The sequence below is a fragment of the Panthera onca genome, chromosome D1 (genome assembly GCF_046562875.1).
Source record: "Panthera onca isolate mPanOnc1 chromosome D1, mPanOnc1 haplotype 2, whole genome shotgun sequence".
NCBI lineage: Eukaryota > Metazoa > Chordata > Mammalia > Carnivora > Felidae > Panthera > Panthera onca.
The window spans coordinates 55,607,472-55,620,819 of record NC_138348.1 but is presented as its reverse complement, the minus strand read 5'-3'; the positions used below and the strand labels follow the sequence as shown (position 1 = coordinate 55,620,819).

The following is a 13,348-nucleotide window of genomic DNA, read 5'->3' as shown; positions in this document are numbered from 1 at the left end:
ATGCTATGTCTCTCTCTGCCTCAGAAATAAACATTAAAAAAAAAAAATTAAAAAAAAAAATGCAAACCAGCTCACCTCACTCCTATCTTTCAAACCATCCAAATTCTTTTCATTGTACTCTCAGGAAAATTCAACATGTTTAGCAGCATCGATGAGGCCTTACAGATCTGACTGTGCCAAACTCCCTGACCTGACTGGTATTATTTTTTCCTTGCTCACTATGATTCACACACACTGGCTTTCTCTTTGGTCCCAAGACATGCCTAACTCATTCCCACGGATTTATACTTCTCCCTCCACTTGACACATGTCTGCCTCCAAATCTTCCAATTGCCAGATCTTCTTCACTCAGGTGTTGGTTCAAATATCACCTCATAGGCTGTTCATAACCTTTCCTAGTTGTTCTCTATCACATCACCCTACACTCCTCAGAGCACTTGTCACCATTTGGAGTTATCCTGTTTGCTACTTGTTACCTGCATGCCCCCATTAGAAAGTAAACTTCACAAGAGCAAGGACCTTCGTTGTCTTGTTCATTGCTGAGTTACTGGGACCTAGGAAAATGCATGACATATTGAAGGTACAAGTACTGAGGAAGGAAAGATTGAATTAACAATCCAGATTACATATTTAATAAATGCTTCATGAATGCGTAAGTGAATGAATCAGGGGAAGGAATGAAAAGCACACAAAAATAAGTGGAAGCACTGTTACTTGATATTTTTATAGCTGCTCACTTTTCTCCACCTTCACTGCCTTTGCTTCTGCTCAGATCCTCAGTATCTCTTAGCTACCAAAGTACTCCCAACTAATTTCTTCTTTCCCCAACTGGATCCCTCCAAAATAGCTTCTACACTTCTATCAGACTTGATCACTCTGAGACATAGATCTGAACATGTTTTAAACCCAAGCTTCTTAGCATATTGTTAAAAAGGTCTCTCCAGGGGCGCCTGGGTGGCGCAGTCGGTTAAGCGTCCGACTTCAGCCAGGTCACGATCTCGCGGTCCGTGAGTTCGAGCCCCGCGTCAGGCTCTGGGCTGATGGCTCGGAGCCTGGAGCCTGTTTCCGATTCTGTGTCTCCCTCTCTCTCTGCCCCTCCCCCGTTCATGCTCTGTCTCTCTCTGTCCCAAAAATAAATAAAAAACGTTGAAAAAAAAATTTAAAAAAAATAAAAAATAAAAAAAAATAAAAAGGTCTCTCCAACCTTACTGCTCATTGTTATCCCCTTACATTTAGCCTGTACTCAGTTTTACAGAAATTCTTAAAGTTCCCAGGATCTGCCTCCAAACCTTTGAAGATCTTTTCACTTTGCTGGACCACTCTTCCCTACCTCATAGACTATCTATTGAACTCAAATTTAATCCTTAAGAGCAAACGCAAGCTTCTTCTCTGTTAAGTCTTTAATGATTCCCCTAAGCAGAGTTAATCACTCCTTCCTTTGTGTCACTACGGTATATAACACACATCTTACACTATACCACAATTATTTGTTTCCATGTCTGTCTTCCCCTATATGACTATTAATCCCCTGAGAATAGGAGCCAGGCGTTCATCTTTGTGTCCCCCTTGCATAGTATTTGGCATATATAAGCACTCAATAACTGATGACTGAGTTAAAACATACCTTAACTCCTCAGCCTGGCATTCAAAATCAACCTTGTATGGGCCCCAACTTATATTTCTAGATTTAGCACTTAGTCCTCATCTACTTGATGATCTCCACAAATACATCCTTCTTTTTCACATTTACTTGGGGCCTTTATTCCTGATGCTCTCTAGTGAAATTTAGAACATCCATAAGGTCCAGGTCAGAAGGCTCCTTCTCAAAGAAGACTTCCTTAACCCTATCAATGAGAAGGGATTTACTTCCCCAATAGTATTTTGTTTTTTCTACTGATAAGGTAATTAGGACCTTTTTTTTTAAGTATATATATTTATTTTTGAGAGAGAGAGAGAGAGAGAGAGAGAGAGAGAGAGAGAGAGAGAGCACAAGTGAGGGAGGGAGACACAGAATCCGAAGCAGGCTCCAGGCTCTGAGCTGTCAGCACAGACCCCAACGCAGGGCTTAAACCCACAAACCATGAGATCATGACTGAAGCCAAAGTAAGACACTTAACTGACTGAGCTACCCGGGTGCCCCACTGGACCTTTTATTTTATAATTATAGCCACTGCATTTCCAACTGGACTACATGTCCCATTTTCTAACAGAACTATAAGCTCCTTGAAACATGATTTAGCATCTTCTCTCTCGACCCAAGTGCCTAACATAGCCCCTTGCACAAAAAGCAATCATCAACAAATATTTTATTAGTGAAGAATAATATGCTTAAGGATTAGAGATTTCATGCTTCCATTCCTTCACATGGTAAACTTTTACCCCTCAAGAATCAGCCCAATGATGGGGCATGTGGACGGCTCATCGGTTGAGGGTTCAGTTCTTGATTTTGGCTCAGGTCATGATCTCAAGGTTCAAGAGTTTGAGCCCCTTGTTGGGCTCTGTGATGGGGGTTCAGAGCCTGCTTGGGACTCTCTCTCTCTCTCTCTCTCTCTCCCTCTCTCTCTGTTTGCCCCATCCCTGGTTCTGGCTCTCTCTCTCAAAACAAATAAACTCATAAAAAAAAAAAAAAAAAAAAAAAATCAATCCAATATCCTATCCTCTCTGAAGTCTTCCCTAACACTCTCAAATACAATTATGCACTCCATCCATGTACCTGTGGTACCTTGTGCATAACTCTACTCATAATACTTTATGTCATTATCACTTCCTCTCCCTACTAGACTGTGACCTCTTTTGGAGCAGAGATAGTCTCATTATCCATTTAGGAGTTCCCAAGACCAAAAAAGTATCTGGTATAATTAAATGTTCAATAAAAATGTGGTGAATTTTGAAAACAGTGAGTCCATGTTACAGAGTACACCAGCAACAGAGATCATGGAATCCTATCACCAAGTTCAAATCCCACCTCCACTTACAACCTATGCAATCTTGAATAAATTAAAATTACTTAGCTGTGTCTTGGTTTTTCTCATGTAGAAATTGAACATAATAATAGTATTAAAATAGAATTAATAGAGCTAATGTCATGTAAAATGCTTACTACAGTGCCAGGGACACAGTATGCACTAAAAAATTAGCTATTGTTACCATAAGAATAGAGGGAGAAAAAACTGTTTCTGGAGGGTGCTGACAGACTCAAGAAGAGGTTAAGCAATGGGCAATGGAGAGTAAAGTGTCACTAGGGTCCTCTTAAGTAACAGACACAGTGGGGTGCTTCGGTGGCTCAGTCAGTTGAGTGTCCAACTCTTGATCTCAGTTCAGGTCGTGATCTCATGCTTCATGGGATTTGACCCCTGAGTCGGGCTCTGCACTGACAGGGCAAAGCCTGCTTGGGATTCCCTCTCTCCCTCTTTCTGTCCCTCCCCCATTCTCTTTCTTTCAAAATAAATAAATATTAAAAAAAAAAAAAAAAAGGGGGGGGGGCGCCTGGGTGGCTCAGTCAGTTAAGCGGCCGACTTCAGCTCAGGTCACGATCTCGCGGTCCGTGAGTTCGAGCCCCACGTCGGGCTCTGTGCTGACAGCTCAGAGCCTGGAGCCTGCTTCCGATTCTGTGTCTCCCTCTCTCTCTGACCCTCCCTGGTTCATGGTCTGTCTCTGTCTCAAAAATAAATAAACGTTAAAAAAAAAAAAATTAAAAAAAAAAAAAAGTAACAGACACATTAAGTTATTGAGAACACCCTACTGGGAAAGGGGAAGGAGAACAGAGGGACCACAAACCTTGGTTTGTGGCTTATGCTTATGCTCTCTGCCTCCAGTTCCCTGCTTCTTCTTTCCCCACAGTTTCTCCCTAGTTGCCCAGGGCCAAAAGCCCCATGGCCACAACTCAGCATCCCCTTGGGAAAGCTGCACTTTAGAGAGAACTAATGAGTTTACATTTACCTACCAGATTTTCCTCTGAGGAGCAAAGAGATAACAAAGGACTTCAAGAAGGAAAAACACAAAGAAATAAAGTGGAGATAAGGAATGACATCAGACGGATTACAGTGGGTTGGCTTTCAGGACAAATAGTCCCAGGTGAATTGAGCCTACACTCCTCAGAGGCATCCTCTGGCAGTGCCAGTGTTTGCATGTGCTTCCATGGTCAAAGATGCAAAGAAGCAGGATCTGGAAAAAGGAACAAGGACTAAAAAGAGGAAGCTACAGAGGCACCTGGGTGGCTCAGTCAGTTAAGCGTCCAACTTTGGTTCAGGTCACAATCTCACAGTTCATGAGTTCATGCCCCACATGGGGCTCTCTGCTGTCAGCACAGAGCCTGGAGCCTGCTTCAAATTCTGTGTCTCCCTCTCTCTGCCCTTCCCCACACATGCTTCATCTCTCTTCCTCTCTCAAAAATAAACATTAAAATAAAATGTTTTTAAGCTGAAACTACAGAAATAAAAATTCTAGCCCAATTTGAAGAAAACTGCAACAGAGGTATTCAAAGAGGTAATAGGATGACCCAAAAGATAGCTCCCTACCATTAGAGGGGTTTAAACACAGACTGGGAGTGATCACTTACTGGGGATGTTCAACATCCCTTTAAGATTCAAGTTCAATAAACATTTGAATTTCTACGCTAGCCATTGTGAGAGATTAGGTGCTAGGAACACAGAGATAAAAAATGATATGGTTGTCCCCTCCCTCCCAGAGTTCACCACCTAATCAGGGGGGAAATACAACATGGTTTAAGTGCTGACAGAAATCCATATAAGGTACCATGGGGCAGAGAGCAAATCCTCAGATTGTGTGCCTATGACTCACTGGTAAGGTGCAATATGGCATTAATTAAAAATGGAAATGCTTCAAAAGCAGTTTATAAGCAAATGCTGTCAGGTGATATTGTGTTATTTCCAGAACAGATAGTTAAGTGTGTCAGCTAACCTTTGCTATTAGGTTAATATTCCTTTCATCCTGAGCCGAACCCACAATATACTGATGTCTGCTACATGCCAAGTACCAGGCAAAGCACTGAAGAATGTATAGAGATGAGAAAGACAGTCCTGGCATTCAAGGAGTTAGAACATTCCTCTTCACCTTTTCCTCCTCTCTCTCTCCTATCCCCCTTTATTGACCAAGTAACACCTTAAATTCCTTCTGGAAGTAGAAGAGTTATTAAGACATAAGCTTAATTGGAGGCACCTGGCTGGCTCAGTTGGTGGAGCATGCAACTCTTGATCTTGGGGTTGTGAGCTTGACCTCCACATTGGACGTAGAGATTACTTAAAATCTTAAACAAACAAACAAAAACAAGACATAAGCTTAATAAAAAAGTGACTTGCAAAAAACAAGAGTGAGCTGGGGATGGGAGGTATAAAGGTATGATGAGAAACCAAATGGGAAAGATTCTCTGCAGACAGGCTATCTGCCAAAGTATGAAACTCTGCATAAGAAGTCAAGGTTATATGTAGGCCTTTTTGTCTATAACTTCTCTATCACCATTTTTTTCTTCTCTCAACTTAATGTTATTAGCACGGGTTATTAACAATTATTATGCATTCACTCACTCATTCACTAGTATTTACCTGATAGAAAATAGTACCTAAGTACCTGACAGGAACTGTATGAAATACAGGCAGAGTAAAATACTGGGATCCAGGACTTTCAAAGCTGCAAGAGACCTTTAGAACGTCATCTAGTCCAAACCTATCAATTCACAGATGAAGAAGTGAGGTACAGAGAGATTGAAATCTTTCATGAATTCACATTTTCATGCATTTATTGAATCATACTCTTTGCCAGACACCAGGGACACAAGGCTTTCAAGGAGAGCCTAATCTCATGGGAAACAAACAGCATGATTCCAGTCAAATTACCTCTATAAATGAAGTCATATACTTACATAGTAGAAATGTCCACTGTAGGACAGTATTAGAAGTATACAGTACTCATACTGCCCAAAATAGTTAAAAGCACAGGTGCTGGAGTCATCTTGGATTTGAACTCCAGCTCTGTCACTTACTTAGCTATATAACATTGGGCAAGTTACATAAATTCTCTACATCTCAGTTTCCACATCTATAGAATGGGGATAACCATAATAGTACCTACCTTGTAAGATTTTGGTATTAAATTAGAAAATGCATATGAAACACTTGGCACAGAGTAAGTACTCTATCTTATTTCACCTTCAGCACTCTGCCTCAGCATTCTCCTCCTGAGCCCAGGCCTCAGAATCTCAACACAGCCTTTTAAGCATCTATTATCATTTGACTGTCTCTGAGATAAAACAAATCTGCTATTCCTAGTCTAGAACCTAGGAGTACTTTTTACTACTCTGTTTTTTTCCCACTACACTATGCTATTACTCAGTTTACATACCTTAAAAATAATCCACAGAGGCATCTGGGTAGCTTAGTCGGTTAAGCATCTGACTTTGGCCCAGGTCATGATCTCACACTTCATGGGTTCGAGCCCCGTGTTGGGCTCTGAGCTGACAGCTCAGAGTCTGGAGCCTGCTTCAGATTCTGTGTCTCACTCTCTCTCTGCCCCTCCCCCACTCGCACTCTGTCTCTCGCTCTCTAAAAACTAAACATTTAAAAAAACAAAAAAAAACAAAAAAAATCCAAAGATAAATAGTTAAATATCCAAGATTAAACTTCAATCACACATACCTCAATCCCCCAGTAAAATCTTGGCTTTGACCAAGAGTCTCTAGAGAAGAAACTCCTGGAAACAAGAGACATTTATCAAAGGTCTATCAGGAGAGACCCACAAGAAAAGGGGCGGGGGGGGGGGGGGGCGGGAAGGCAGTGATTACTCCTTTGAAGAAGCAAGGGATTTCTATACCCTGCCTGTTAGAGCTTTACCAGTCTAGCGGAGAAGAGGAGATAAGACATGAATTGCCACTTCCTCTTTGATATACCCATCCCACCTACTCCCTAGCACAGCACCTGTGACATGTTTTTGTACTTATTTATCAGTGTTGCTCTTCTCATGTTAGTCTGTGAACTCCCTGAAGGCAATTATCACACCTTCTCCATCTTGGTATTACCAAGAATAGCACAGTGCCTGGCACATAGAAGGTGCTTCAGAAATTTGATGAATTGATAAATGAACACAGAGAAAACTATCAAAGGCAGGGAAAGAAGACATCAGTGTAGATCAGAATAGTTCCAAAAGTCAAGACAGCCTTGGGCTAGAACCTTAAAATACAGGTGGGATTTGAAACATACAGACAGGACAGCACCAACAAAGACCTGGCAGTAACCAGAAACATGATGCACCATATGTTAGAACCAGAAAGTTTTAAACACGATTTAGTCCAACAGTCCAATTTTTATAGGGATGTTGTAAACATTCAATTAAAAAGCATGTACTACTAAGCAGAGGAGCTGGCATATCACAAATATTCACTAACTGGTAGCTATTATTACTATTACTCAAAAATAATAATTATCAAACACTTAGCAGGTACCTGCTGTATGTTAAGCAGCATGCTGAGGGAAGGGACTATAACAACGAGCAAGACAGACTTGAATTCTGCTCTCTAATGTAGCTAAGAGTCTAGTGGGGAAGACAGACAAAATAATCTTTGGTAGACCTGGGCTAGGAGGAAGTAGAGTGAGGGGCTGAAAGAAGAAAGAGTAGGGTCATCCAATCAATGGGCAGTAAGAGAGAACTGTGTGTGTCTCAAAGTGTGTCTTGAGACATGTCAGGGGTTCTGAGTCCCCTTAAGTACCCCAAAGTTTCAAAGTGAGATTTTGTTTGAATAAAGGCTTTTGTGGCTAAATAAAGATTTAAAAACCACCAATCTAGTCCAATTTCCTCTTTTAATAAGAATAAAACAGGGCGGTGGCTCAGTCGGCTAAGTGTCCAGCTTCGGCTCAGGTCATGATTTCACAGTTCATGAGTTCGAGCCCTGCATTAAATTCTATGTCTGTCTATGCTGGCAGCTCAGAGCTTGGAGCCTACTTTGGATTCTGTGCCTCCCTCTCTCTGCCCCTCCCCTGTTCACACTCTGTCTGTCTGTCTCCCTCTCTCTCTCTCTCTCTCAAAAATAAATAAACATTAAAAAAAAAAAAAGAATAAAACAGGGTCCAGATGAGGTAAATTACATACTTGAGGCAATAATACCTCAAGTTAGTTGTAGACTGGGATACTTGCTTTGAACTTGAGCTGGAAACTACCCACTGATCTGTATGTCACATCATTCTGGCAGATGAACAAGCACTGGGAGTAGATGCATCCAGAATTCACAGGCACTGGCCAGGCAGGCAGTCTGGCCCTGATTGGATGTTGATGCACTTTTCTACCTTAGGTCTCAAGCTGGGTCTCTGTGTCAAAATGATGCCTCCAATTCCTCTCTAATGTTGACCAGCTACACCTTCCAGGAGGAACTCACTGGCTCCAGGAGTAGGTCTGCTTCTGGACCACCTATCTGGTACCCATGCTTTATACTACTAATATCCTCAAGCACCATGTAGTTTGGCAAGTTGAGAGCAAGAACTGAGTTTAACCAGTTATCACAGCCTATTTACTACCTACCCTGAGTTGGCTAGACCCATCTCTCATCTTCCTAACTATCACTAAGCTAATCACTCCTCCCAACCAGGGGTTTAGCAGAATCAGGTTATCAGTAAATTAAAGGACCTATATGGAAAAACCAATATTCCTCTGGTTAACCCCTACTTAACACCTCTCAAGAATGAAATACTGCTTCATAATTTGGAGATTAAACTTTTGTATATATAGAAAGGGGTAGTTTACTTTGGTAAGATGAGCCTGCAGTTTAGGTCTTTAAACTGAGAAAAAACAAATGCTTTGGAATCTGGGGAAAAAAAAAAATGGGTTTAAATCTTAGTGATACCACTTAGTAGTTGCAATATCCTCGGCATTCTCAAATACTCTGAACCTCAACTTCCTCGACAATAAATAGGGAATACTAATAAAATTACCATCACAAACGTGAGACTCAAAATGCTCTTTTGAATCACAGTCACTTATCAAATGTACCATATCAATTTTCACATGAGATCATTAAAATCATACAGTTTTAAATTACCTACCCCTATAGCACAAATAATGGAGAAATGGAACCAAGGTGCTCAGTACAGCATGGGCTAAGTTCAGGATAGCATAGGCGGACCTGGGTTGGAATCTGCACACAGCCCCTGCCACCGCCCCCTCCCTCACAAACTGGAATCCTAGAAAAGTTACTCAACCTCTCTAGCCTCAGTCTCCTCAAGTACAAAGTGCAGCTAATCTAACTCACAGGGCTGCTATTAGTGATGAATGAGATAATGCAAGTAAAGGGCTTTAAACAGGAGCTGGTTTATGGTAAGGGCTCAATAAACAGTAAGTTTTTCTATCGGTAGCTCATTTCCTAAACCCTATTTTCTCTACACCTCTCCAAAACTAGAGAAGCACTTAGCAAAGCCTAAATTACTTCAACAAATAATGAAAAGACAAAAGAAGAGGAAAGGAATGATGGTTGCTATTCCAGACCACTTATCATGCTAATGGAATCTGATATTGGAAAACACAGGTACAATATCCTGAAGAACAAAACCACAGCATGTGCAATCTTTCCAAAAAAGTGGCAAAGAGCACCAAATGTGTCTTAGTTAGGCTATCCACTACCCTTTTATAATTTGGGCCCTACAGTAGTTTACCAAGCAGAAAGAGCTACAGGAAGGCAACTCTGATGCCACATGTAAATCACTACTTCTTTGTAAACCCAACCTTTATTTTTTCAGCTCAAGCTCATCTCTATTATAAGGATTTCACTGACTCCTCCTAGCAGACTCAACCACTTGCCCCACTGAATTTTTTACACACTTCCAATATAACAATTACCTAATAGAGTAGAGCTATTTGCATGCCTCTTCCCTATACTCTAAGTTGGTAAAGATCCCGTCTTACATTGCCAGTGCTTAACACACAGACCTCCATAATTGCAAATTACAAGGATGGATTTCACCTTCTTTTTCACTAACTAAAGCTGCTAAGAGACAGCTGGGTAGACTTTAGTAGAAACTCACATAAACTAAGTCTACCAGACCAGACCCCTGGTTCTTGTTTGTGTGTTTGTTTGTCTGGGAGAAGGGAGCTTGAAGGGATTACTAGCTGTTCCAGCTTCTCAGAGTTATTTTCTCAAACACACAAAAGATAGAACCAGTCCATACAGAATTTCCAGACCACAGATTATATCTTTCTACGTAAACAAAACAAGTAACAGAAGTTTCTGGGATGGATGCTAGTGGTTACATATAAAGTTGACCTCTAGGCACGACACTCTAATGTCTGTAGTATAAGCATATTATACAACTAGAAGCTCTCAAATTCTTAAAACAATAAGGGAAGAAAAGCGAAGAAGCAAAAATAAAAACTGTCTTACATCAAAACTTTAAGTTCTTTTCCCCTCTGCCAATACTTTTTTGCTCTGTATCTCAATGAACCCTGATATATGTAATTGAAATCAGGCTCCCTCAAAGAAGGGTTCATGACTAACAAACCATACGTAGTAACTTCAATACTGTATTTATTTTTTCCAGGGCACTTTCAACTATATCTCACTGAACCACAGTCAACCGTAATCACAGAAACTTAAAACTGGATGGGGCCTTGGAGGTCATTTCCACAACCACCCCATATCACCAACCAAGTGGTATCCAAACACCTCTAGTGGTTGAGAGGTATGGGTCTAAAATGTTTCCTTAAAAATCTTCCCCTGCTCTAACCACCTGTCAGTTTCTCAGTCTCTTCCCGCCACCTTAATAACCCCAATCAAGTAAATCAAATCCACCAAGTCATCCTACCACCAAGCAACAGTCTTAGCTTCTCAAGTGCACCTCTACTCCCTTTCTCTGAGCCTCACCCCCAATTGTCCCCAGTCACCCACCTCCAATACACAGCCAGAGCCTCTAAGATTCTGATCCCTCAGAGATCCCACTGGTGGTGAGTGGACCCCTGACAATCAACCCCCTTCCTCCTATCCCTCTGAGTTGTCCATATGCTGTCCTACGCAAAGCTATAAGCAACCCTTGCTATGAATGTACCTTTGGCCTCACAATAATCTCCCTTTCCTTTCTTACCTTCTATTTACTTCTCAGCGCTATCCCTTCATCCCCTTTAAACTCAATGTCTCTTTCCTCCTAGTGATTCAAGGACCACCGGTAATTCAATACATCAGTTGTTAAATGTCCATTAGACAGGTAAAGGGGACATACACCCTCAAGGAGCTCACCCTCAAAGAGCTCAGAGGTCTAGAAAGAGCCAGAAATAGAGAATCATTTACCCCATTAGACTCAGCTCCTCTGGGAAGCCTTCCCTAGCTCAAATTGAACTGCCCTCTTCTCAGTGCCACCATTATACCTCTGATGCTACGACTAGTTTTCCTTCTGTGTCTCCCATCACTAGGCTGTGGGCTCTTCTATGGAAGGGCCCCTATGTCTCTAGCACTTAACCCAGGACTCAGCACAAACATATGTAATGTTTGTTAAATGAGTGAAACGATGAATTCCGGTATACATTCATTCTTCCATTAGGTGCACAAAACTTTATGACACATTATGTACCAAGTCCTAGAGTGTAATGATAAATAAAACAGTTCTTACATAAAAATAACTCTCAACACTGTAATACTAGATTAGCACTCTTCCCTGGTGTGCGTCCCCAACCCCCACCCCAAACCAAGCCGGTCTTCTCCTACAGCGAAAGTCCGGCCTTCCCACGCAGAAGTCCACGCCCCTCCAACTCAAGCTACCCCTCAGCCCTTCAGTCCTACCCCTACGACCCCCAGTTAATAATCTCAAATCTAACGCCCTCACTTCTTTGGCTTCTCTCCCTGTCCTCAATCTCCACCCTCGAGGTCACGGCAAGTCTTCTATCCCCATGACCGCCTTTCAGTCCCGGAGTGCAGGTTACCTCTGATTTCCCTCTCCGCGCACCCGCCCCCCAGTTGGCTCCTTCCTTCTCAGGGTCCCGCCTCCCCTAGGACCCCACTCCCGATAACCTCTCCTCTCCCTCCCTTCAGGTTCAGGCTGAGCCTCTTCTCTCCTTGACTCTCAACATTTCTTACCTCATCTAGCTCCCGTTCCCCGGCAGCACCTCCTCCAACCTCCACCTCTACCACTGCCGCCATCTTCACAGCTCTCCCCCTCCCTCCGGTCCCCGCGGGAGCCAGCTGCTTCCGCCGCTCAAGTGCTCCTAGCCAATCGGCGGCGCAGGCTCCGGCAGGGGGCGGGGCAACAAGTCAGGATGAGTCTTGAGCGGTACTAAGAGACTATCTACCTGCTGCTCACTTAAAGGTCAAGGAGGGACGGTTTCCATGCGCTTCTAAGCTTCCCTGGGGGAGGGTTCTTGGAAAATGAGAAATTTGGCTTGGATTTTTTCTGTGCAAATATTTCACCAATTCTCCCCTTGGGAGCGCCAAAAAGAAGGGTCTCTACATCGTCAACTTTTGCGACGCTCCCTCACTCTAAGCTCCAACAAGAGAAGCGTAGAGGCTAAGGACTACATTTCCCAGAATACATTGACTCTGACCCGGAAGTTTAGGTTCCGCGCTGTGGACAGATTTATGGTGAGTGGAAATTTGCATAAAATATAACTAAAAATATACCTTTAAAATAGATATAAAACATACATAGATGCACACGAATGCATTTTACTGGCTATATCACATGTCTTCTTGCCTCGATGGGAATCATTTTTCAAAAACAGCGGCTTCTCGAGGCCCCAGGACAAATTCCCGGAATTCCGGAGGCGGAGAGTAGTGCTACGAATCAGAAGTCGGAGGTCAGAGGGCCAAATTGGCGGGAGAAAGGACTTTGTGGTCCGCGATCTGAGGCTGTGGTGGCTCTTCCAGGTCCGTTGTTCCGGGTGAGGGGCTTTGAGGGTTGTTGGGGGCGGGGGGGAGGTGGGCAGTTGCAGAGAATGGGCAGCGGTCAAGGAATGTACAGAACAGCGCGTTCCGAGGAGAGGGGGAAGTGCCTGCACGGTTTAGTCTCCCGAAGCTGAGAGCTGAAGAGTCTCGCACCTAGTAGGTGCTTTGAGGGGCCAAGCTGAATTAATATTTACTAAGTACCCACCATGTAAAAAGGGTTTTGCGTACATCAGGAAGCCATTGATGATTCCTAATAGAGGAGTAACAACGAGAAACAAATTTAAGAAGATTGATTTGAGAGGGGAGAACAAATTAAGAGACTTGTATATTTCGTTGAACATTTGTTGCGTCTTTACTACGTGGTGGGCTCTAGGGGTATAAAGGTGAATGATTTAAGGCACCACTCATGCCCTGGGGGGCGTCCAACGTTCCTGTACTAACCTATTTTGTACTTGCTGCTCCATGGCCCTGTGGTTGCATTCTAGT

The 13,348-nt window shown here is 42.7% G+C and overlaps 1 protein-coding gene across 4 annotated transcripts in view; it reads right to left on the bottom strand.

Annotated features, from left to right (window-relative positions):
- Positions 1 to 12,710, bottom strand: part of RNF121 (ring finger protein 121) — an 82,652-nt gene extending 69,942 nt beyond the window's left edge. Inside the window, exon 1 of one of the 4 annotated variants that reach the window (XM_078433133.2) lies at positions 12,623 to 12,710. Coding sequence is in view for 2 of the 4 variants with exons in the window: in XM_060605749.3 (XP_060461732.1) it covers positions 12,059 to 12,121 (63 nt within the window). In the remaining 2 variants the exon portion in view is untranslated. Of the gene's footprint in view, positions 1 to 12,058; positions 12,176 to 12,598 lie in introns of those variants that run through there. The other 3 variants (XM_060605750.3, XM_060605749.3, XM_060605748.3) reach the window with 3 other exon arrangements.
- Positions 12,711 to 13,348: the final 638 nt, after the last annotated feature.